The sequence below is a fragment of the Ursus maritimus genome, unplaced genomic scaffold, assembly GCF_017311325.1.
Source record: "Ursus maritimus isolate PB19 unplaced genomic scaffold, ASM1731132v1 scaffold_16, whole genome shotgun sequence".
Classification (NCBI taxonomy): Eukaryota; Metazoa; Chordata; class Mammalia; order Carnivora; family Ursidae; genus Ursus; species Ursus maritimus.
In genome coordinates, this window is record NW_024424008.1 from 4,637,931 (window position 1) to 4,661,097 (window position 23,167).

Consider the following 23,167-nt stretch of genomic DNA (forward strand, 5'->3'; position numbering starts at 1 on the left):
AGGGTTCAGTTTACTGTACTTTAATTATCCCTCAATAAACCTCTTTTTAAAAATCTAGAGAAGAACAATGTCTAGTCCTAAAAAATCCTGTGTCAAGACCTAAAAAAATGGTTTCAAGCATTGCCTCAAAGAATCTCACGTACAGACAGGCAAAAGGCCTTCTAATGATTTCAAGGGTGGGCCTTGCAGACCTTCTGTAAATGGTAAGGCCTCCGAGACTCTTAAGAAACCTTGCCCCAGAGCAGTCTCCCAGGGAACCCAATGCCAGAAGGGGCTCAAGGTGAAGTGATCTGTACATGTGCCTTCTGCTGACTGCAGTGGGTTATAAAGGGACTCAGAAGAAACCCACTAAGTTTTAAAATGAAGTATATCAGCTGGGACTGGGAAGCACAGAGACAGTACATAACAAAGGGGAGACTCTGGACACTTGAAATATTATGGCCATGGAGCCAATGGAGAAAACTACTCACCTGCGAGAATGGGCTACTTTTGATAGAAAAGGAAGAATGAGTCCGCGTCAGGGCAGAACCCAAAGCCCTGAGGGGGCAGCCAGAGACAAGGTAAATGCCTCTGGGCAGTAACAGGAAGACTTAACCAAGGCTTTGGTCACTTGTGCCTTACTGGATATAAGAATTACAGTGGGCCAGTAACTGCAGCGTGGCCTCTCGTTTCCCCTTTCTGAAGAGGGTATCTACAGCGGTTCTCCTGGGCCTGTCCCACCAGGGTATTTAGGGTGGCAGATACATATCCTCTCTAGTTTATAGGTCTTCACATCAAGAGAAATAGGACTCAAGGAACTGCACACAACGAGAGAAAGGGACTGCACCCAAAGCGTTTCTTCTATACCTGAACCTGACTCACATGATGGGATCTTAGACTTCAAGCTGATGCCATTAACAAGATGACACTTGGGAACTTAGGGAAGAGACTGAGTGTATTTCTTTTTTTTTTTTTTTTTAAGATTTTATTTATTTATTTGACAGAGAGAAAGACAGCCAGCAAGAGAGGGAACACAAGCAGGGGGAGTGGGAGAGGAAGAAGCAGGCTCATAGCAGAGGAGCCTGATGTGGGGCTCGATCCCATAATGCCAGGATCACGCCCTGAGCCGAAGGCAGACGCTTAACCGCTGTGCCACCCAGGCGCCCCGAGTGTATTTCACATTGGGGAAGGATGTGAATTTTTGTGATTAGAGGGCAGACTATGGCAGATTGCATTTTCCAAAGAGAGTGACCACGACCTACCCCATCTCACATGCCTTCCTAGCAAGGTGAAGTGGATACTCCTCTCATCAAGTGGGAATTATTTTCCCTCCTCTTGTGTGATGTTGCAATGTATAATAAGAAAATAGAATTGGTCTTAGTTCCACTTCTGGCACAGAGCTCCTAAAACCCTTGGAATTGCCCAAGTGATGACAGCGATCAAGGTGTCTTTTGTCATGTTAATGAGTGACTTTTGGACTACACCTAAGCATGGGGCCCTTTGCCAGGAAAACCAACCTTGTGATTAGAGGGTTGGAACTTTCAGTTGTTTTCCTCCCCAGAACCCCAGGGACGGGAGACCGGCTGGAGGCTGAATCAGCCACCAATGGCCAATGATCTCATCAATCATGCCTATGTAACCGAAGCCTCCATAAAAACCCAAAAGGGCAGGGTTCAGAGAAGTTCCAGGTTGGTGAATCAGAATGCTGCCAAATGCCACTATGCAAGGCCCAAGCTCCCCAGGACAAAAAAATCCTTTGTTCGAGACCTCGCCCCATGTATCTCTTGGTCTAGCTGTAGATTTGTATCCATTAATATCCTTTGTAATAAACCGGTAATCTAGTGAGTAAACGGGTTTCCTGAGTTCTGTGAGCCACTCTAGTAAATTACTGAACCCAAGGAGTGGGTCATGGGAACCTGTGATGGTTAGCCAGTCTGTCAGAAGCATATGGAACAACCTGGCTTGAGATCAGCGTCTGAGGCCCGGGCCAGTCTACGGCACTGAGCCCTTAACCTGTGGCATCTGATGCTCTCTCTGGCAGATAGTCTCAAAATCGAGTTGAATTGTAGGGCACCCAGCTGGTGTGAGAGAATTGCCTAGTGGTGCAGGGGAGCACCCACACATACACCACTATGTTGGAGCTGGGGTGCAGAGCTCTTTACCTTAAACTCAGGCACACCTTTGTTCTCACCTTAATCAACAAGTTAAACAGAAAAGACGCCATGCAACTTTGGAGGCTAGGTCATTAAAATGTCATGCATTTCTACCCAGTTCTCTTGAGATGCTCACTCTTCAAACCCGGACATCATGCTCTAAAAGCATGCGACCAAACACGGAGGCCCCTCGTAGGTGCTCCCCAGCTGAGGTCCCAGCGGACTGCCAGCATCAACAGTCAGACATGTAAGTGAACAAGTCTTCAGATGATTCCAGGCCCTAGCCACTGAGTCACCAGTGCTGCACTACAAGGAACAGAGACAAGCTTTCCCTAATGAGCCCTATCCAAACTGCAACTTGTGAGCAAAATAAATGACCAGTAATGTTTTAAGCCACTAAGTTTAGAGCTGTTTGTTATGCAGCAATAAATAACCAGACAAATACTGCTGACATGGTTGGATTCTAGGAAGCATCTCGGGTAACAGGTCCTCCTGAGAAGTAGCCTGCCACACCAGGGCAGGCTCTGCAGCACTATCTTTTACCCACAGCCACCACTCTCAAGAGATTTTCCCTATCTGCTAGCTTTTACCCTCTTTCTGAAATCTAAAGCAGAGGGTTCAGATCCGTGCACACTTTAGCAGTGGGACCCCAAGACCTCTCTGGATTTCACCATATTACAAACCAATGCCTTCCTCTGCACAGAAACCTGCAAATGTGAGTTGAAATGATGGTTCTACTGTCAGTTAGCAATGTGGGTTTTAGCTTCCTTATATGTAACATCAAGTAACTGAATGAATCCCAAGGCCCCTGCAACTCTAACACTCCAAAAGAGTATGTGCTGGGACTCCAAAGAGTCCCAACAGAGTAGCAGAAATAAGACCCCCACGAAAATCCACCCTATGAGGTACTAGATGATAAGTGCTGTTTGGAGACTCCAAACCAAGGGTTCTGCAAGTGAATACAGAGGGGAGGAAAATCCTTCATAGCTGGGTGGTTAAGAAAAGCACTGGGAAGGAAGTAAAACTTGCATCTAGACTGGCAGAAATGTAAGGTTTTCATTAGACAACAGTGAGGGATAAGAGTAGAAAGGCAGACCAGGGCTTTTTATGAAAGCCTTACAAGCTAGGCCAAGTTTGACCATATCATACTTGACAACAGTTTTTGAGCGGGAAGATCCCAGGAATGTTTAGAGGGAGGTGAATGGAGTGGTACAACAAAACACAGAAGGATCAAGAGAGCAAGCCTTGAGTTCTTTCTCCCATTAGCTTTGTATTTGGAGGGAGCACCTCTTCTTTTCTACGTCTCAGCTTCCCAATCTGTAAAACAAGTGGGTTCGACTACATGAGCTCTAAGGTTCTTTTCAGCTCTGCCTTTCTAAGAGTCTGGGGACTGAATAGAAAGGGAGCCCCAAGTTGGTAAGACCTATTAAAAAAGGTACTACGAGGACTCAAATAGCACAGCAGCCTATGCTAAAAGACGTTCCCCACCCAGACATCTAATCAACTGGTCAATAAATAGTTATCATCTCCCACATACCAGGCATTGTTCCAGGCTCAAGGGAGATGGAAAGAAGTGAACCAAAGTCCGTGACCCCAAGAAGTCTACACTTTTATAGGCACCCAGGTTCCTCACACCTATATCCAGAGGCAAGGTTCCCAAACACAATACTGATAGCCTGTTATCTCCATGGGGCAATGACCCAGGTGCTGGAGGTTCACAGTGAAGAAGCTGTCAAGGAAATCAGCAGGCATGATGAGTCTTCTGAGAACAGCCCCTGCTGCCTGCCAGGCCTTACAGCACAAGTGAAATCTCCCGAGAGCAACAAGTAGTAAAGTTCACCTCATTTAGGTGGCTGAATTAGCTTTAAGCATAATACTTCCTTGTTTGCGAGTCACCACACTGCTTCTAGTCTCACCCCAGGTCATCAACACCAACATCACAAAGCCTGGCCTCTGAAATATAGGAGCTTAGAGAATCCCCCCTCTGGCTCCCAGAATTGGATAGAGTCAAATCTTATGAGCTGGAGTGGAATCATATGTAGAGAGGATTTATCTGGCAGCTAAGTGTGAAGCAACATGCCCACGCTGCCTCATCAACAAAGAGAAAGGGAAACCTACTCCAAGAGACCAAAACCTAGCAAAGGACAACACTTTGGTGGTCAAATGAAAAGGCTTGGATTTCCTCCTCCTCCATACCCTGACTGAGCTACAGAGGAAAAGGAAGGAAATAAATTAGCAAAATACCCATAAAACAAAAAATAGAACGGAATCCAGGATCTCTAACCCACACCAGGTGAAGTCTCATTCAAGTTAAGGACAAAAACTTGCAAATACCCATCTTGGCAGTTCCACAGGGTCCCGTCTGCCCTTCTCCACCAGTTTTCCATGCCCCAGAGTACCTCCTACCCCCAGAGTGAGACACAAATGCCTCTTACTACCACTGGGTTCCTCTGCCTCCATGTGGATGACGTGGGGGTCCCCAAAGCAGCCAGGAAGTCAAACATCCAGCCTTCCCAGACCCTAGCAGCCTTCCAGTCCCCAACTAAAGTTCCCGACACACCAAGGAGTCTTTTCCCACTGAGACCCCCAGGCTAGTGATGATAAAAAATAGCCTCAGGTCACTGCCAAACATCTACCAAAAGGTCAGACTAAGAGATCCAGGTGCCAAGGTCATTAATCCAAGTTGTAAATACCTTGAAGAAAGAGAATGGACCATTCTTTCTCTCCCATTGTCTACCACAGAGCCTGGCACCTGAGAGGAAAGCCCTCAGAGTTCACTGACAATGACTTCCTAAATGAACTGGTGATTTACTGCCCTACTCAGCCCAAAGAGCACCACCCAGATACGGCTGGGGGTGAAGACAGCCAGCAAACCCACCAGATGACACTTTCAAAATAACACCCACAGTCCAGCAGTAGCCTCTTAGAGAAGGTTATAGCTAGCCACAGAGGCCTGGGACTCCATGCCAAAAACCCAGGAAAGAGGAATGAAGTATGGCAAAAAGGAAGGGAGGTGAAGACCTAGATGGGAGGCTGGAAGAATGCTTTTTTTAGGCACATCGGAGGCTCAGATATCTACAAACATCATCTATCATGTTATGATGGCAAGCATGCCAGGAAGCTAAAGGAAGAGCAATTTCTAATGGGGTGCCTGCGTGGCTCAGTCGTTAAGCGTCTGCCTTCGGCTCAGGGCATGATCCTGGCGTTCTGGGATCGAGCCCCACATCGGGCTCCTCCGCTGGGAGCCTGCCTCTTCCTCTCCCACTCCCCCTGTTTGTGTTCCCTCTCTCGCTGGCTGTCTCTATCTCTGTCAAAAAAATAAATAAAATCTTCAAACATAAATAAATAAATAAATAAATAAATAAATAAATAAATAAATAAAATAAAATAAAATAAAAAAATAGAAATATTTAAAACATGTAGGTACATATTCCAAATAGAAACAGGTACCTGTCAGTGGTCCTGATTCCACTTTGTGACTTGATGTAAAATCTGCTTCTCCCACTCTACCCCCCACATAGTGGAAATTGGGGGGAAAAAAGAATATTTTAAAAAGTTAGGGCTGCTGGTATGGTAATTTCTAATTCAGATTCTAAATATACTATTTCTTTAAAATTAACACTAAAACTATATAATCACAAATAATGCTTATTTTACTTCTACAATCTCATATTTAAAAAAAAAAAAGGGGGGAACCTTAGTTCCCAGTCTACATCTGCCAAATCAGTCATAGTAAGACAGGCCACCAGACTGGTGAGAGCACAGCAGAGTGGTTCCCAGAAGCAGTCAATGGGAGACAAAGACGCCGAGATCTAGATCTGCTCCTGCTGTGCCCACCAGCATGCCCAGGGAGAGTTCGAGTTTTCTACCTGCTTTACCCAAGAAGTTATGGGTTCCTGCCATTCTTCGCCTCAGCCAGTTCAGGGAAGCAAGTATGCAAGAAACTCTAGGTTAGAGGAAGTGCAAGGGAAGGGGGTAGGGGCTGTTCTTGTATGTCTTGCTGCCACAGGGTGGCTATCTAATTTATTTGCCTAAGTTCCAGGCTGTTATGTACTTAACACTTCAGAACCTACCAGTCTCTGTCTGGTTGGCACAGTCCATCCAGACCATTTCCCCCAGGACCAAACCTTGAATGTGTGGTGTAGGAGACTCCTCCTGCCTCAATGACACCAGTCACTCCTCACAGGCAATGGGCAGTGCCCCATTCTGCCAACCATGTCTTGATCCCAGCTCTGAATGAACCAAACATCTACCACCACCTCTGGACAGACCTGAGTGTGCCACACCCCACCGGACTCAGCCTGGCACCGCACAGCCCAGACACCCAGAACAGAACCAACCCTACCCCAACCTAAGCTGAGCATCCTTCTCGCAGCTATCCATTCTAGTGGCTGAAGTCCCCAAAGCCAAATTTATCCACCTTAGATTCAGCAGAAGAGGCTAGGAAAGGTACATAGCTTTAATAAAAGAGCCCGGAGGTTCTTCTAGTACATCAGCATCCAGCCCTGACCCAAACTTGAGAAACCCTGGTGAGAGCTGCACATTGGTCTTCCAGCTCTAGAAGCTTTTATCCCATCATAGGAAGGGAGTTAACATTTATTGAGAAGCTTTATGCCAGAAACTATGCTAAGCACTGACATATATTATCTCATTTAATCCTCACAGCAACTCTGTGAGGTATGTACTATTACTATTATTTCATAGATGAGTATTCAAGATTTTGGAGGGCTTAAAAAAATGCCCTGAGATCTCACTATCTGGGGAGTAGTTAGAGCTTGGATTTGAAACCAACTGTATATGATTTCAAAATCTGTGGTTTTTCTATCATTCTACATTCCACTTTTAAAAAGAAGACCAAACCACGAAAGAGGATTATAGATTACACTGACTAAAATTCCCCACGCTGCTTTGTTTACAGCCCAGCCTAAACTCTTGTAGAACCTAGACCTCTGCTTGCAACTTGTGTTACCATGCACAACTGTCTCCCCACCCCGACCCCCTGTGTGGTCAACCTCCCTCACTACGGTGTAGCCTAGCTCAGGCACAGGCCCCAAGCTGTCCCCATCTTAAGGAAAAGGATATAGCCAGGAGAATGTCAGCTGCTTCTTGCTGGCTCCATTCCTGGAGCTCTAGGCTCCTCCCACAACACAAAGCAAAGTCTGTTTAAGGGTCCCTTTGCTCTCTCCTATGGACACTTATAAAACTGGAAAATGGCACAGATATTAGAGATGGCTTTTGCTTCAGAGTCAGCATGAGGCCGAGATCATTCACCTGGACAACTGTCAGAGTCACGATGATAAGCATTTATATTTTGGACTCAAGCCATCTGGGGCTGCCCCTTGATGCCACCCTCCAGTGAACCCCATTCCCCCAGCAGTGCTCCCCTACTCACCTGCTCAGAGTCCCCCGAGGGGCCTTAGTGCCTCCAGCTCCGTGGGTGATGCTGGAATTCTTGTTGGCAGTCATGGTCATTTCTACTCTCTGCAAACCCAGAGCCCTGCAAAGAAGAAGGCCTATTAGCCAAGTTTCCACGGGCAGCCAAAGTACCTCAAACATTTCCAGATGACCTCCAAAACTGCCAAGAGGGTTTCTGCGGCGGGTGGCAGGAACCACTTTCCCACATAGATTTAATTCCATGTGTTATAGTTTAAGAGCCTCAAGGGACCCCTGATCTGGGTTAGGCAATGAGTCTGTGAGCTAACAGATAACTTATCACTTCACAGAAAATCACAAAATTCCATTTCCATCCTACCTCTTCTCATTTCTTAAAGATTCCCAAACTTCTAGCATGCCATAGAGCCTTGGCAAATTCCATCCTATTCGCATACCTCCTGAATAACTATTTCTTCAGTATTTTTCTTGAATCAGCTTGAAACTGACTTGCTTGTCTTAAAAGACTTAACTTTGTTCTATATAATTAATCATTTAGTCATTCAACAAATATTTACTGAGCACCTATGTTCTAGGCACCGCCATCCAACAAACAATGAAACAAAATCTCTGCCCTTAGGGAGATCACATCACAGGAAAAACAAACAATAAGCATGCACATGTCACATGGTGTGATACATCAGTGTACATTTATGTATAATATGTATGGTGATGATAAGTGGTATTAAGGAGAAAATGAAGCAAGGTAGAGCAAGAGAGAAGAAGATCTGTTATTTGAAATAGAAGACTCAGAAAGGAATATTCTAATAGAGTAACATCTGAGCCAACACCATAAAATTGTGAGCTATCATATTTTTCTAATATCCATTAAAATAAAACGAATATACATATGGTATCTAAGTACTGACAAAGTGAAAAATGTCCATTCATGTACCATACAGAGTTAGCAAATAAATCATTATCCTTTAGGGAACATTACTTTATGTTAAAATAATAAAAGGAAGAAAAAGGTTAAACTTAACAGTACACCCAGATTGGAAAGGAAGAAGTAGAATTATCTCTTATTTGCAGATGAAATGGTCATGTACATAGAAAATCCAAAGGATTCCACTAAAAAACTCTTTAACTAATATATCAAGTCAGGCAAGTCTGCAGAATACAGAGTAATATTTTAAAAATCAATTTTACTTCTAACCACTGGAAATAAAAAATCTGAAAATAAAAATCAAGAAAAATAATTCCATTAATAATAGCAGCAAAAAAACCCCAAAACCTTAGTATTTCTAAGAATACTTAGAAAAATACTTGGGAATAAATTTAACAAAAGAAATGCAAGACTTGTATATTGCAAACTATAAAACATCATTGAAAGAAATTAAAGAAGACATAAATAAATAGACATCCTATGTTCAGGGATCAGAAAATTCAAAATTGTTAAGATGGCAATATTTCCCAAATTGATTCAAAAATGGACAGAATATCCATCATCTGCAGAAACTGACAAACTGGTCCTAAAACTTTATGGCAATCCAAGGGATCCAGAACAGTCAAAACAATCTTGAAAAAGAAGAACAAAGTTAGAGAACTCAGACTAATTTCAAAACATACGACAAAGCCACAGTAATAAGATCGTGTATACGGACATAAGAATAGAAAGAGAGATCAAGGGAATAAAATTGAGAGTCCAGAAACAAACCCAAATGTTCATGGTCAATTGATTTTCAACAAGGATTCCAAGACTACTCAATAGGGAGAGAAGTCTTTTCAACCAATGGTGTGAGGACAACTGGATATTTATATGCAAAAAATAAAGTAGGACCCTTACCTCTTACCATACAAAAAAAAACAAGTAAAAATGGATCTCAGACCTAAATATAAGAGTAAAAAATTACAAAAGCAAAGCCTAGAAGAAAGCAGGGGTAAATCTTTGTAACATCAGATTAGAAAATGGTTTCTTAGATATGACAACAAAAGGACCAGCAACAAAAAAGACATAAACTGTATTATATCAAAATTAAAAATTTTTGTGCTACAAAAATACCACCAAGAAACTTAAAAGACACCCACAAATGAGTGGAAATTATTTGCAAATCATATATCTGCTAAGAAGCTTGTATCTAGAATGTATAAAGAATTCTTTCAATTCAATAATAGAAAGACAAATAACCCAATTAAAAACTGGACAAATGACTTGAATGGGCATTTCTCCAAAGATATAAAACTGGACAGTCAGCTGATGAAACAAACACTAGTCATCAGGGAACCAGAAATCAAAACTACAATAAAATATTATACTTCACACCTACCAGGATGGCTATAATGAAACAGACAGATAAAAACAAATGCTAGTAAGGCTGTGGAGATACTGGAACCTTCATTTATTGCTGGTGAGAATGTACAATGGTGCAGCCATTCTGGAAAACAGCTTGGCAGTTCAGAAAAGTTGTACGCAGAGTTACCATATGACTTAGCATAATCCACTCCTAGGTTTATATCCAAGAGAAATAAAAACATTGTGTCCACACAAACACCTATATACAAATGTTCATAACAGCATTATCCGTAATAGCCAAAAAGTGGAAAAACTCCACATGTCCATCAATGGATGAATGCATAAGCAAAATGTGGTAGATCCGAACAATGGAATATTATTCAGACATAAAAAGGAATGAGAAGTACTGATACATTCTATAACATGCATGAACCCTGGTGCCATTTTTACAAAATGTCCAGAATAGGCAAATCTAGAGAGACAGAAAGTAAATTAGTGGTTGCCTAGGTTGGCTTGAGAGTGGCAGAATAGGTAATGGCTGTGATGAGTATGGGTTTCTTTTTGAGGTGAAAAAAAAGGACTGGAATTAGATCGTGGTGATGGCTGCACAACTCTGTGAACAAACGAAAAATTGAAATGTGTGAATTTTATATTATGTTAATTATATCTCATTATAGCTGTTAAAATAAAACTTAAGGGCAAAAAAAATTTTTTTAAGTGCCTTGGAGAGTGGATGTGAGAGAGAACACACTTGCTACACCAAGCATATTTCCAATGTGAATATACACTCTGGCCTGGACTAACACCCCTCCACGGAAGCTGAACAGCAGCTCTCACTCTGACTGGCATTCCCATCACACTGACCAAAATGAAATGCACTTGGGTGTGAGAGTTAAACATATTTATTTACAGCCACTGAAGACCTTAATCCTAGAAGCCATCATCTTACTTATTACCTTGGTGCAAATAAGTGATTGGTCTCAATGACAAGAAAAGCAAACCTGAGCCTCACTTCTATCCTTCATAAAGTAGAGAAAAGCCTTCTCTACCTGTTGGGGGGCGAAATCTTTATAAACCTAAGTATATAGCATGTTAGTGATGATGGTGATGATGATAATAATAATGAGGATGAGAAGTCAATCCTGCCACCAGAGCATCTGTGCACACTGGTGCTCACGAGAGATTCTTTATCTGCCCCAGCCCAGCACCAAGTTAAGCGCTTGGCATATGGCTGTGTGTGCAACAGAAAGAAGGGAGAAGGCAGCCTCTGGAAGCTTTCCCAGGCCGGTTCTCAGGGTCCTCAGGGAGCACAGTGCTACAAGGAATCAACTGGCTAAGCATCAGCTTTCAACTGTGCCCATGGCAACAATGGTCACAATAACCATCATAACCCATCAAAACAACACTAGACATGCTCTGGCGGCTCCAGGGCAAGTCCTCAGGGAAAGGGCAGAAGATCTGGGGAAAGACCAGAAACTGAAAGATATTAAAATAACATGATAAAAAATATATTCTTTCTTTCCCTGAATTTCCGATCTAAGGAGGGTGGGCCCACTGCTCAGAAATGCTTTTATGTAGTTGAATATGAGAACACAGAGCCGACTTAGTAAGAAGGAAAAATACAGATGACTCTGATATTTGCTTGGACGAAGAAGAAAAATCCTGTGTAGAGGTAACCAAGAGAGGAGTGGATCAAAATTTCTATGAGGCCCATGGCAAGGATTCTTGATCACACTTCTGGAAGAGCACAGCTGCTATTCTCAAAAGTGGCCTAGGAGTTCAGGCATCTTGGGCAGGCACTGCCAGGAACCCAGACAGGCCCACTCAGAAGAACAGAGATGCCAACTTGTCATCCTTCCTCCCACCTGCTCTCTCCAGGCCAGGTCTATCAGATCAGGGAATATCTAGGGGCTTGAGGAACTAAGGACCAGGCTAACCCTTTACACCTGAAGCTCAGGCTTGAGCACTGTGCATGGCTGGCTTCCTGGGGGACACTGTTTCTTCCAGGGCCCTAAGAGCAACTCCAGGCTCTCAGCTATGCTTTCAGCCTGACACCTTAACTAGTCTGGCTGTAAGGAGAGAAGATACTCCAGTTAGAGGAAATACCCACTGGGCATGGAGCAGAGAAGGGGGCTGAGAGGCTGTTTCATTAGTTCCTAGGCCCATCGATGGCAAAGTCCAGGCAGAAACTGCATGTTTAGAAAATGAAATTGTTCAATTAGCATCTACCACCAGTCATGAGTTGCTCAAAAACCCAGCTCCAACCAATTACAGACAACCATCTGAAGATCAGACTGCCCAGAAAAAGGACTATAATACAGCACTCCTAGAGTTATTGTACAAACTCTGCACTGAGACGAAGAAATCACCATCCCAGGTACTTGAGGTGCAGTGGGAAGAACACCTGACTTGGGGTCAGATAACTAATTCCAACCCTGCCTCTATCAACTGATAGTTAAAGTGACACTGCACAAGTGAGTTTCAAGCACTTGATTTTCTCACTGTAAAAGCAATAATAATAATATGACCTACCTCATGTGATTGGCTGGCACACAGAAGCTTAATAAATGGTTTTTCTTCCAGATCATGCTTCTCTAGGTATTTGGAAATCAACCAGTCCATTCCCGACCTTGAGTCATCTTCAGACTCCCTGTTACTACTGTCATTCAATTCATCTGCTCTATGCAAGCACCGTGTAAGGTACTAAGATATAAAAACGTTCAGACACGGTCGCTGACCCCGGAGGATATAACTGTAAAGGGAGAAGAGTGAAGTAAAAAGCGGACCCCAGGAATGCCTCATAGGGAGGTGACATTTGAAGTAAGCCTTAACCTATTTGTTACCCACGGTAAAGGGACCTAAGGAAAACAAAGGTACATTTATTAAGACATGTTCCTACATTCTTTATATAATAGCTGAAGTTATAAGCATTTCACATATATTAAATCATTTAATCCTAGTAACAACCCTAAGAAGTAGGTACTATTATTATTTACATGTAACCACGGAAACCAAGGTACAGTGCCGTTAAATTGCTTGCCTGGAGTCACTTGGCTAGAAAGTGGCCTGCAAGAATTTGAGCCCAGGTAGCCCACCCCAGTGCCCCAGCTTGGAGCCAAGACTCTGTATTAGCTCTAATCATCTTCTAATTTAGTTCTCACCACTCTACAAGGTAGTGATGATGCAGGCCAATTTTTCCAATCAGGAAATTTAGGTTCGGAGAGACTAAATGACTGGCCCAAGATCACTCACCTAGTGAAGGAACAGAGCAGGCTCAGCTCTGTCTGACTCTGCTATCCACTCACTCTCCTTCACATCAGTGGGGTGCTTATTAAAAATAGAGTCCCAGGCCCCACCTCCACCTCCTGAAAGGAAATCTATAAGTAGGGCCTAGGAATTTGCATTTTAAGCTAGTTTATATACCTGTTAGTGTGAAAGTTTGTGTTCTATTGCTTTCTGAGGACTTGGAAAGGTACAAAGGGTCACTACTGACCATCTTCCTAAGGTTTCCCAGCTGTAAGCAAATAAAAGACGGATGTTCATTCAGCCCCTCTTCCTCCTCCCGCCCCTCAGCTTCTTCCGCCCTGCACAGGAACCACCGACCCCCAACAACAAAGAGCAGGTCCAACACGAGGTCCAGTGAAAGCATTATCAATGTCTTCCTGCCACCCACCTCTGGTGGCTAACATCTGCTTTCCACACTTTCTCCTCACTTTCAACTCCTAGGAAAAAGAGTTTATACCCAAAGACATAAGCTGATGGTTTGTAAGAGTAAAAATAGGTCTCATCTGGCTTCCCTTTATTTTTAAGAAACTTGGATTAGTTATCAAACATTTTAAAAAGTGGGTGGGTACAAATAAAATACAAATAAAAAGTCAGATCCTGGCCTTTCTCTTGAAAAATTAGAAAACCTGACGTCACTGTCTGCATTTCTACGTAGCAACAGTTGGCTAGACTGAGTAAAAGTGGCCCAATTTGATGCAGCAAGCTCTCTCCAATTTACGGCTGTCCTTCCCCCCGCCCCCGTGCCTGCAGCTGGCCAGCTTCACTCAGCGCTCCGAGCTGGCTCGTAGGCAGGTGAGTGCTGCACCCTAGCCTGCGTCTCAGCAGGGAAGGGTTAAGCGGTACTGGACCCGGAGCACGCTTCCTGCGGAGCATCCGTGCGAAGCCTCTGCACAGCTGGGCCTGCACAGTGCAGGGAAGAGAAGCCTACTCTAGCACAGGGCACCACCTCTTAGCCACTTGAACCCCCCCCTTGCCATCTATTCTCACTGCCACTGGAAGAAAGACCTCTGAAAGGCTCCCAGCTTTTGCTCAGGCCAGCCTTCATCTTGCAACTCTCTCTGTCCCACTCCTTTTCCCTATAATCCAATCCCATGACCACAAATGCTCTCCCTAAGGTCCAGGAAGGGCCCCATCAAGTCAGGCTCTGAAAAATGCCCAACATCTAAGAATGAAACTTCCTATCCTAGAGCAAAAAAAAAGTTCCCCCTTGTTTAGGTGATATTTCTAAATGCCTGTGTGATACTTTTCCATAGGCCTACCTATGGATGTGACAAGATTTGCTTTGCCCCGAAGGAGGAGACATTTGTACCCTGAGAGTGATGAGGAACAGATGCAAGCATTTGGAAGGAAGCCTCCTGTTCTGCTGGGGTTCAAGTCGCCATGTAGAGGAAACACAGACCCTGCCAAGCACTCTGCTTTACTAGTCCAGGTAAGAAGTCAAGACACCCGACAAAGGAAACCTCTAAACCGCATGAGAGAATTTCTGCTAACAACCACATTCCACTAATTTCTTAAGCAATCTCCCCTGTGGAAGCAGCCTGGAGGGAAGGAAAAGGTGGGAAAGGGAACAGAGCTCTACGTGTGCCCTGAGAACCTGGAGACTGCACAGCTCTGTACAGCTATAGTCTGGCCACGGTGAGGGGCGCCTGCTCCCCCAGCCCAGGGAACACCTACTCAGACCCTCTTTCCCTTCTTACTGACTCCCTCCTGCAACCTTTCCTCATCGCTGGTCCTTGGCCAAGAAAAGGAATAGACAGACCAGTAGCTCCCCCAGAGGAGGGCTTGGGTCTTTAATTTCCTCCTTCAAGAGTCCCAGCAACCAACCCTGGCAGTACCAGCTGCAGGGAGGGTCATCATTAGAATGAGTTCCTTTTAACTACCCAAACCAGAGTTCTCGGAAGTGTGAGTGTTTGCGTCTTTCCTTCTCTCCAGCAGATGTCCTGGCCTTGGGCTAAGGTGGGAAGGGCTGTGTCTCCCTTTCCTGGCTCTGCCTGGACTAACAGCTCACGGGCTCAGCCTCTCTGCTGTATGGCACTCCTAGAAGTCCAGCCATATCACTCCCCTGCCATGCTGGCCTCCTCTGTCCCCACATGGCTGAGAAAGCTATAGGGCAGTTTTAGCTAGTTCTTCCCTAAGTGCTCAACTTAACGTTAACTGACTTGTTAACTGATGACAAAAGAGGGTCCCCAAAGAGTCAAAAGCAATGGTGATAAAGGGCCCTAGAAATCCCACACTGGCCGTATCCTTTAAAGTATGCCCCTTCTCTTCGCAAAGTCACAGCTGCTATAAAACTGATGAAAGGGAGTTTTCCAACTGTGGCTGCCACCCAGTCAGACGGTCAATGGCAGGCCTTTTCCTCCTCCCACCCCTCAGCCGATCTTGTCCATCTCAGAGCTTTCAGTCTATCTTCTCACAAGTGTCCCTGCTACCTTCTGGAATATTGCTGCAATCACAAGTTCTCACCCAACACACCCACAAAGAAAGGCTGTTCCTGGGAAACCTGCCTCCATCTCACTCATGTGGGCTTCTCCTCCTTCATCCGCCTCTTCTTCCCCTCCTTTCCCGACTCATTTCTTACTGGTTATCTACGCACAACCTGTCTTTGGCTCTGCTGTGCCAAAAAAGCAAGGGTTTCCAAAGGAAAGGGGACAAAGTGGGCTCAGAGGTTGGGTGGGTGGGCAACAGAAGCTTCAGAAAGGGAGCCAGGAATGATCTTCCCCACTCTATCCCATACTTCCCTCCATAATGCCAGACCTCTGCCACTACTTCTACATACCTTATACCCTGGAGCTTCTCCATTCCAGCCCTAGGTTCTGGGGATTCTAGGTCCAGAAAGCCCTTCAAGCAAAAATGTGAAGGGGATTATGAGCCTGGTCAAGTGGAGAAGAGCTGAGATTTGTTTTGCTGGGAAGTCAGTTTTTACAGGTCCCTATGAGGCTGAAATCCTCCTCAACCAGCCACGGAAAAAAGATGTTGTTTTTTTTTTTTTCTGTTGTTGTTGAATAATAATCAGAAAAAAATTAAGCTCTTTCCATCTCTTTACTGTCCATTTATCACTCCCACATCCTCTTTCCCAACCCTCCTCCTCAAAGAGGCCTATAAGTTTGGGTTTTCAACCTCAACCATTTCAATCCCTTTTCCTGCCAGATGGTCCTTCTCCACTTCAGTACAGATTCTGTGGAGGTTGGAAGCTGGGTTTAAATGTTTCCTGAAAGCCTGAAAAGGGGTGAGGGCTTGTTAGGCAATTCCAGGCCAAAGGAAATCTGGTGGCTTCCAAGATAGTTTTAAAAACCCAGACACGGTCTGGAAACTCGTCTTCTCAGCAAGCAGCTGAACCCAGCTCTGCCAGGACAACGGAGCCTACTCTGTCCAATGACTTGGCAACACTTGGAAACAGAAAGTAGAACAGAGGCTTGCCCCACAAAGAGCTCTGCTCCTGGGGGCTAACCACTGCCCTCTTCCACTTTGGCAAGAAGAGCCTGTGGGTCCCGTCATCATGATCCTGATTCAAAGGCCGCAGACCTATCTCACACCAGCGCCTTCCCTCCGGCCAGCCACAGCAGACTAGTTGCCATTTCCTGCGCATGCCAGGAACGTTCATGCCTTCAAGGTTTTGTTCAACTGATTCCTTTTATCTTGATGTCCTCCTCCCCCATTCTTAAATACTCAGTTCAAATGTCAACTTCTTTCTGAAGCCTTTCCTGATCCTGAATCTTGACCTCCTTCTCACCCCTCCCATGCTCTCCAGTCTAGCTGAACTCAACCTGACTGATGGCAAGATGCCTCCCCTGTTCTAAAAATCACACCACCCACAAGCCAACTTTCTCAGAAGGGGACTAGGAAATAGTAAGGGCAAAGGGACTAGGCAAGTCTCAATACTGCCATTCTCCTATCTGTAGCATAGGGAGAATACCCCACCTCTATAACAAGAACATGGAGACCAACAAGAAGCCATCTACGTAAAAACAGAGGATACTCAGAACCAAGAGGGAACACACCTGCGGTCTCCAGGCAACAGGTTAGCTTTCCCCCCTCTCTCAGCCTTCAAACCTTTTCCCTTGTCCTTACTCTTCTAGCTGATTTTGCTTCCTGTTTCACTAAGAAAACAGAAACTAACAGAACAGACTCTCGATAAGCTTACACCACCATTATGCAGATCTTGTCACTTCTCTGCTGAAAACCCTGACATGGCTCCCAATCACTCCAAGTAAAAGCCGAAGTCTTTACAATGACTCACAGGCCCTCATGAGCTGGGGCCCTAGGATTTCTTTGACCTCTTCCCCTTACTCTTTCCACACCAGTCCCACTGTCCCTTGTTACTTCCTCAAACACGCGAGGCACAGGGCTACCTCAGGGCCTTCATACCTGCTATGCCCTGTAACTAGGCCTGAGAGAGCCTGCTCCCTCTTCTCCCAGGACTTTGGTCAGATGTCACCTTCTTAGTGAGGCCTTCCCTAACCCTTTGACCTCTTCCCCTTACTCTTTCCACACCAGTCCCACTGTCCCTTGTTACTTCTTCAAACACACGAGGCACAGGGCTACCTCAGGGCCTTCATACCTGCTATGCCCTGTAACTAGGGCACATCCCCTGAGAGAGCCTGCTCCCTCTTCTCCCAGGATTTTGGTCAGATGTCACCTTCTTAGTGAGGCCTTCCCTAACCACACTGTAAAAAACTAGTATTAACAAAATTGCTACTAAAAAACCTTCCTTGGGGGCACCTGGCTGGCTCAGTCAGTAGAGCATTCAACTCTTGATCTAGGGGTTGTAAGTTCGAGCTCCATGTTGGATGTGAAGATGACTTAAAATCTTAAAAACAAAACAAAACGAAAAACAAAAAACCAGAGGCTGCTAGATAGCTCAGCAGGTTAAGCATCAGACTCCTGATTTCAGCTCAGGTCATGATCTCAGGGTCCTGAGATGGAGCCCACATGGAGCCCTGCATCAGGCTCCATGCTCAGCATGGAGTCTGCTCCAGATTCTTTCTCTCCGTCTCCCACAGCCCCTCCCCCTCCCATGCTCTCTTGTACGCACATGTACTCTCTCTCTAAAGTAAATAAATAAATCTTAAAAAAAAAAAAAAACAGAAAAACAAATAACAAAAAACCTTCCTCCATCCTGCTGCCCCTCAGCACTCCTATTCTCCCTTTTCTGGTTTATTTTTCTCCATATCATTTACGGTCACCTAAAATACTACTTTTCTTTTCCACTTATTATGTTTATATAAGCTAAGGATTTTTGTGTTTTATTCACAGCTGTATCATCAGTGGCTACACAGCAGGCCCTCGATAATTATTTTTTGAATGACAAAACATTTGCCACCAGCTTGGAGTGACCCTCCCTGGGCAGGGTGAGCAGCTTTGGGCTCTGTTACCGATCAGGCCCATCTTCCAACCCCACGAGTCTTCCCAGGTCAGTCTGACCTTTACCTGCACCAATCACACCCATTCAGAAAACTCAAAAGGGGCCAGTCTTCTGAGCACCCAAAAGATTCAGGGCAAGGGTGGCTTCAGCCCAAGAACTCACCTGAAATTGCTCTCTGCAAAGATTACAATGATTTCCCAATTGCAAAATGCAAGCGTCCTTTCTGTGGATCTTAATGAATTACAGGACCTTCCTTTTCAGATGTCTACTGTTTTGGATATGACTCATCGGCCCAAAACTCTCAATCAGGAGCATACTCCCTGGGGGATTCACAATCTGCCCACAAGGTCTTTATGCTCATCAAAAGAGGGAACAGGTTGAGAAAGGCTCGGAAATACTGTCAGAGAAGTAGAGAAGAGAGAGCCCCCAAGGGTATGGGCACTCAAGGCTTTCATTCGTTTACTTCCTTGTATCCTTTGAGAACATCTTCCCAGCCGGGACCCCATGCCACTGTGCTGTACTCTGGTCCTTGCCCTTGAGGAGCTCCCCATCCTGACCCAATCAGACTAAAAAGGATTTGGTACAATGTAACCAGAACTGTGAAAAAAGTATGAACACAGAGCGCTGGGAGCAAGGAAAAGACACCTAATGAGGTGGACAGAATGGATTTCAGGAAGGGCTTCCGGAAGAGACAGGGAGTGACACTAGGCTGAGTCTTCCAGAGCTTGGGAAAGATAAAGAAGGCAGAAGAAGAACACTGAAAGCAGAAGAAAAACCACAAGCAAAAGCCAAGGAGACAGACCTTGGAGCAGGCTGAGATTTCTTGAACAAGACACAAAAAGCGATAACCTAATGAAAAACACTGATAAATTCAGCTACATTAAATAAGAACTTTGTTCATTTAAAAAATGCCATTTAGAGAGTGAGAAAGGGACCTACAGAGTGGGTACACAGGTTACAGGGATCTGCAGATTTGGGAACATTAGATACACAAAGTTATCAAGAAGAAACAGAGTCACTCTCATACTACAGATCTTAGCCAGATCATTAGGGCTGAATTTCCCTTTGGAGAAAAGTCCTTTGTTTCTCAATTCTGGAAGGTAGTAGAACAAAGTGCACATATACTGCCAGGCTCTGCTGGCTCTATGCATGCATTTATCTCATTTTTTTAAAGAATTTATTTATTTATTTATTTATTTGAGAGAGAGAGAGACAGAAAGAGCAGAAATGGGGGAAGGGACAGAGAGAGAGGAAGAGGGAGAAGCAGACTCAACGCTGAGCAGGGAGCCCAACATGGGGCCCAATTCCAGGGGCCCAATTCCAGGACCCCTGAGATCATGACCTAAGCCCAAGTCAGACATTTAACTGACTGAGCCACCCAGGCTCCCCATGCATTTATCTCATTTAATTTTTTGAGGGAAACAGAGCAATATTCAACATTTGTTGGACAGCCCACAGGTCTATACTTTTAATATAAGATTGCACTACATTCTTTTCAGTGATGTCATTTCTTTGTGAAGCTGGGTTTTAGCAGCTACAGTGATAAAAGCAAGTACCACATGCAAAGCAATATAGACAGGAAATGAGGATGGCAGTATTCACTCTGACTCCAAGATGTGAGGGGGTTCTTTGACCAGCGTTGACACCCAACGTTGCATGAGTTTCAGGTGTACAGGAAATGAGGATGGCAGTATTCACTCTGACTCCAAGATGTGAGGGGGTTCTTTGACCAGCGTTGACACCCAACGTTGCATGAGTTTCAGGTGTACAGGAAATGAGGACGGCAATATTCACTCTGACTCCAAGATGTGAAGGGGTTCTTTGACCAGCGTTGACACCCAACGTTGCATGAGTTTCAGGTGTACAGGAAATGAGGATGGCAGTATTCACTCTGACTCCAAGATGTGAGGGGGGTTCTTTGACCAGCGTTGACACCCAACGTTGCATGAGTTTCAGGTGTACAGGAAATGAGGATGGCGATATTCACTCTGACTCCAAGATGTGAGGGGGTTCTTTGACCAGCGTTGACACCCAACGTTGCATGAGTTTCAGGTGTACAACATAGTCATTCTATAAGGTCCTACAGAATGCTGTGCTCACTGCAAGTGTAGCTGAAATCTGTCCCCATACCAAGACATGAGATGTTGTATAGGGCCCAGTCCCTCCCATTAGTTAGTAACTGTGACTATTTAAGAATGAAATACAAATATTTTTCCTTTCAATTTACGTGTGTAATTTTTTTCAAATGGCCACTCAGTTGTTAAGATATAAGCTCTTGCTACATGGTTGAGACCTAAATGCTTCACAAATGAAACTCAGGTATTTTTTTTGGCCTAGGGACACTGTGAAAAAATTACTGAAACGCTAAGGGCCCAGGAACTGAGAGCGTCTGGGAACCTCTGCAGCAGGTGTTTTTACATCTCTGCCTCAAGGAGCCAAGAAGGAGTTCTCAGGGCAGGCCCAACCCGGCCCCAGCAGGAGGCGGGCAGCAGGCACTCAGGTGCATGCAGGGCACACTCAGGCACACAGCAGCTGACGGCACAGCTGCCCCCCACCCCTACCGCCTGAAGAGAAGTGGCTGCACAGCAGCTCCCTCTCAGCTGAGAGCATGTGCACATCTGTGTCAGCTTCACCCCGGGCTCCCAGGCTCTCCTCTGAATTCCCTCCCTAAAAATCTCTATTCAGCACTGACCTCGTGAACAAAACCCAAAGCCAGCCCAGAAGCCAGCCAGGCTGGGGGACTTCCACACATGCTCAGACTTGGGCAATGTCCACAAACCAAACCATTAATCCACAGAGAGAGGGAGCAGTGGGAATCAGTGAGGGCTTCCACAGACAGACACCCCATCCACAGAAAGGCCAACTGGGCTTTTTGGGTGAAGATTTGCATGAAAATAACTCCTTTGTTCCCAAGGAGGCTCTTGCCTGCTACACTCCCTCCCTCCTTTCTTCCCTGAAGTCATAATCCTCTGTTGGTGACATCACTGCAGTTGATACAATAGCTAAGTATTGTGATGTCACAAGACTCAACTTTTGTCACTTTTGGTGGGTGCTGGGGGAGAGAATGGGACAAAGGGCTGGAACAGAATAAAGTTATAGAACTGGAATTTGCTTTTTCATGCTAATTTCCCTGGAAAAGAAAAGCAGTGACTCAGAAAAGGAAAGTCAAACCACTGGCAGCAAGGCTGTACGCGGACTGTATATATCCACTGGAGAATGGTAGGGGTGAGGGGCGAAGGCAGAAAGGAGACAAAAGAAAGGAGTTTTCACTTTTAGGATTAGCCAGCCAAATATGAAGACGTTCTCAGTCGGGCCAAGTCCAGGACCTTCTCTCTCCATCATCCATCGCCTGGGCCCAGAGCAAGCAGAGAAAAGAAGAAATGCAGGAAAGGCTCCAGGCTGGAACGTTCCCTGGAACTTAATGTTTGGGATACTGTGTTGAGTTCTGGAGTCCACGCTGTCAAAGGGACAGACTCAGTTTGGACTGAATCCTGAGGATAGCGACCAGGATGGAGGGGGCACTCAGAGGCATGTCACGGGAGAAATGACTAAAGGAACGGAGAATGTTTACCCTGGAGAAGACAAGACTGGGGATGGAGGAAGCGGGTAATTGCCTTGAGAATTCTGAAAGGCTCTCATGTGAAAAAGGGATTATATGTGTTTTCTATGGCCCCCAAAGAGACCTCAGACATGAGAAGATCTAGAATGAACAAAATGAGGGAGAATTTTTTATTCTTAAATTCTAATTAAAGATACAAGTTCTTTTTAATTCCCAATTTCTCCATTACAGACTATGCTCTTGAGGACATGGACTGTCTTGTTCACTGCAGTATATCCCAGAACTTAGAGTAAATAGCACATAGTAGGTGCTTATTAATAGTTGGCAAATAAATGAACAAATGAAGCAATAGTAATGGTCTGCTTAAATTCACAGGGACTTACCCTTCCGAAAAATATTTTTTGAATCCCTACCACATGCCACTCAATTAAGATGCTGGGGATAACAGCAGTGAGTGAGGTAGAAAAAGTTAGTCTATGTCCCTTCTCCCCCTGCTCTGTAGTTTAGCACAGATGGCATGTAAGGTCCCTTACCTATTAAGATTCCTTGGTTTTAAAGTTGACTAAAAAATTTGAAACTGAGAGTAAAGAGGACCCCAAAGGCCACAGATGAACCCTACCTACCACCTCAACTGCTACTTACAAGCCTAGAAATCTAGACTGAGCTCAGGCTGCCTTCTCAGCTAGGGAGAGGCCTCATGCTGAGGCAGCAGTGTGCTGGACCACATCAGACCAGAGCAATGGGCTGGGTATTTATTAAAGCCCCCCCCCCATCCCCACCACCACCAGACAAAGTAGGCTCCTATGTGAACTCAGGTTCCCTTAGCCCAGCAGTAGGTACGCATGGTCCAGCTAGGTAACATGAGGTATTTTCAGATGCCTTCACTTCTCTGGAAGGAGCTTATAATTTCCCCATCAGACTCAGGCATTTATCCTACTAGACGACATCTGAATGACAACATAGTTAGAAAATTTCCAAGCTTGTGCTTGGGCCGTAGGCTTGGTTCCAACTGCTGAGGGCAAAAGAATTATAACTACAGGTAATGAAGCAGATTATTTAACAAGAACGATACACAGATTCACAATATGCCAGACATTATCCTCTTCAAAGTAGTCCTTAGAGGCTTGGATGTTTATTCCAATACATTCTCAAAACATTTCTGAAAC

The 23,167-nt window shown here is 44.8% G+C and overlaps 1 protein-coding gene across 2 annotated transcripts in view; it reads right to left on the reverse strand.

The window, feature by feature from the left end:
* Nucleotides 1–23,167, reverse strand: part of DENND2B (DENN domain containing 2B) — a 99,407-nt gene that overhangs the window by 45,304 nt on the left and 30,936 nt on the right. For both annotated transcript variants that reach the window (XM_040630754.1, XM_008683803.2), the window contains exon 2: nt 7,525–7,629. In XM_040630754.1, coding sequence (XP_040486688.1) covers nt 7,525–7,604 — 80 coding nt within the window. In that variant the 5' untranslated portion in view covers nt 7,605–7,629. The remainder of the gene's footprint in view (nt 1–7,524; nt 7,630–23,167) is intronic.